This window comes from Buceros rhinoceros, unplaced genomic scaffold (genome assembly GCF_000710305.1).
Source record: "Buceros rhinoceros silvestris isolate BGI_N320 unplaced genomic scaffold, ASM71030v1 scaffold16202, whole genome shotgun sequence".
NCBI lineage: Eukaryota > Metazoa > Chordata > Aves > Bucerotiformes > Bucerotidae > Buceros > Buceros rhinoceros.
The window spans coordinates 19,156-19,425 of record NW_010400820.1 but is presented as its reverse complement, the minus strand read 5'-3'; the positions used below and the strand labels follow the sequence as shown (position 1 = coordinate 19,425).

At 54.1% G+C, this 270-nt stretch overlaps 1 protein-coding gene across 1 annotated transcript in view; it reads left to right on the top strand.

Annotated features, from left to right (window-relative positions):
• Nucleotides 1-3: 3 nt before the first annotated feature.
• LOC104489842 (protein FAM208A-like) overlaps nt 4-270 on the top strand; it is a gene marked incomplete at both ends in the record, with an annotated part of 18,962 nt that continues 18,695 nt past the window's right edge. The window contains one exon of the mRNA XM_010132048.1: nt 4-103. Within this exon, the coding sequence (XP_010130350.1) occupies nt 4-103 (100 nt within the window). The remainder of the gene's footprint in view (nt 104-270) is intronic.

Genomic DNA, 270 nt, shown 5'->3' with positions numbered 1-270 from the left:
CCCAGCGGTGTGTTGGGGGGGCCTCCCCCTCTCCCTAAGCCCCCAGAAGACCTGCCTGTTAGGAGGAACTTTCAGATCCCCAGGAAGAACAGAGAAAAGAAAGGTTGTTCCTTCCCTTTCCCTCCCTTCTCTCTCGCTCCCCTCTTCATCTTATTCATTAGGCAGACTCTTTATGCACCTCACACAACTGCATGCAAAATCCTGCGGGTGTGGAGGAGGCTGTGGCATGGCTCGGACTAGTGAGGCTGCTGGGGATAAGGTTTTTAGTGT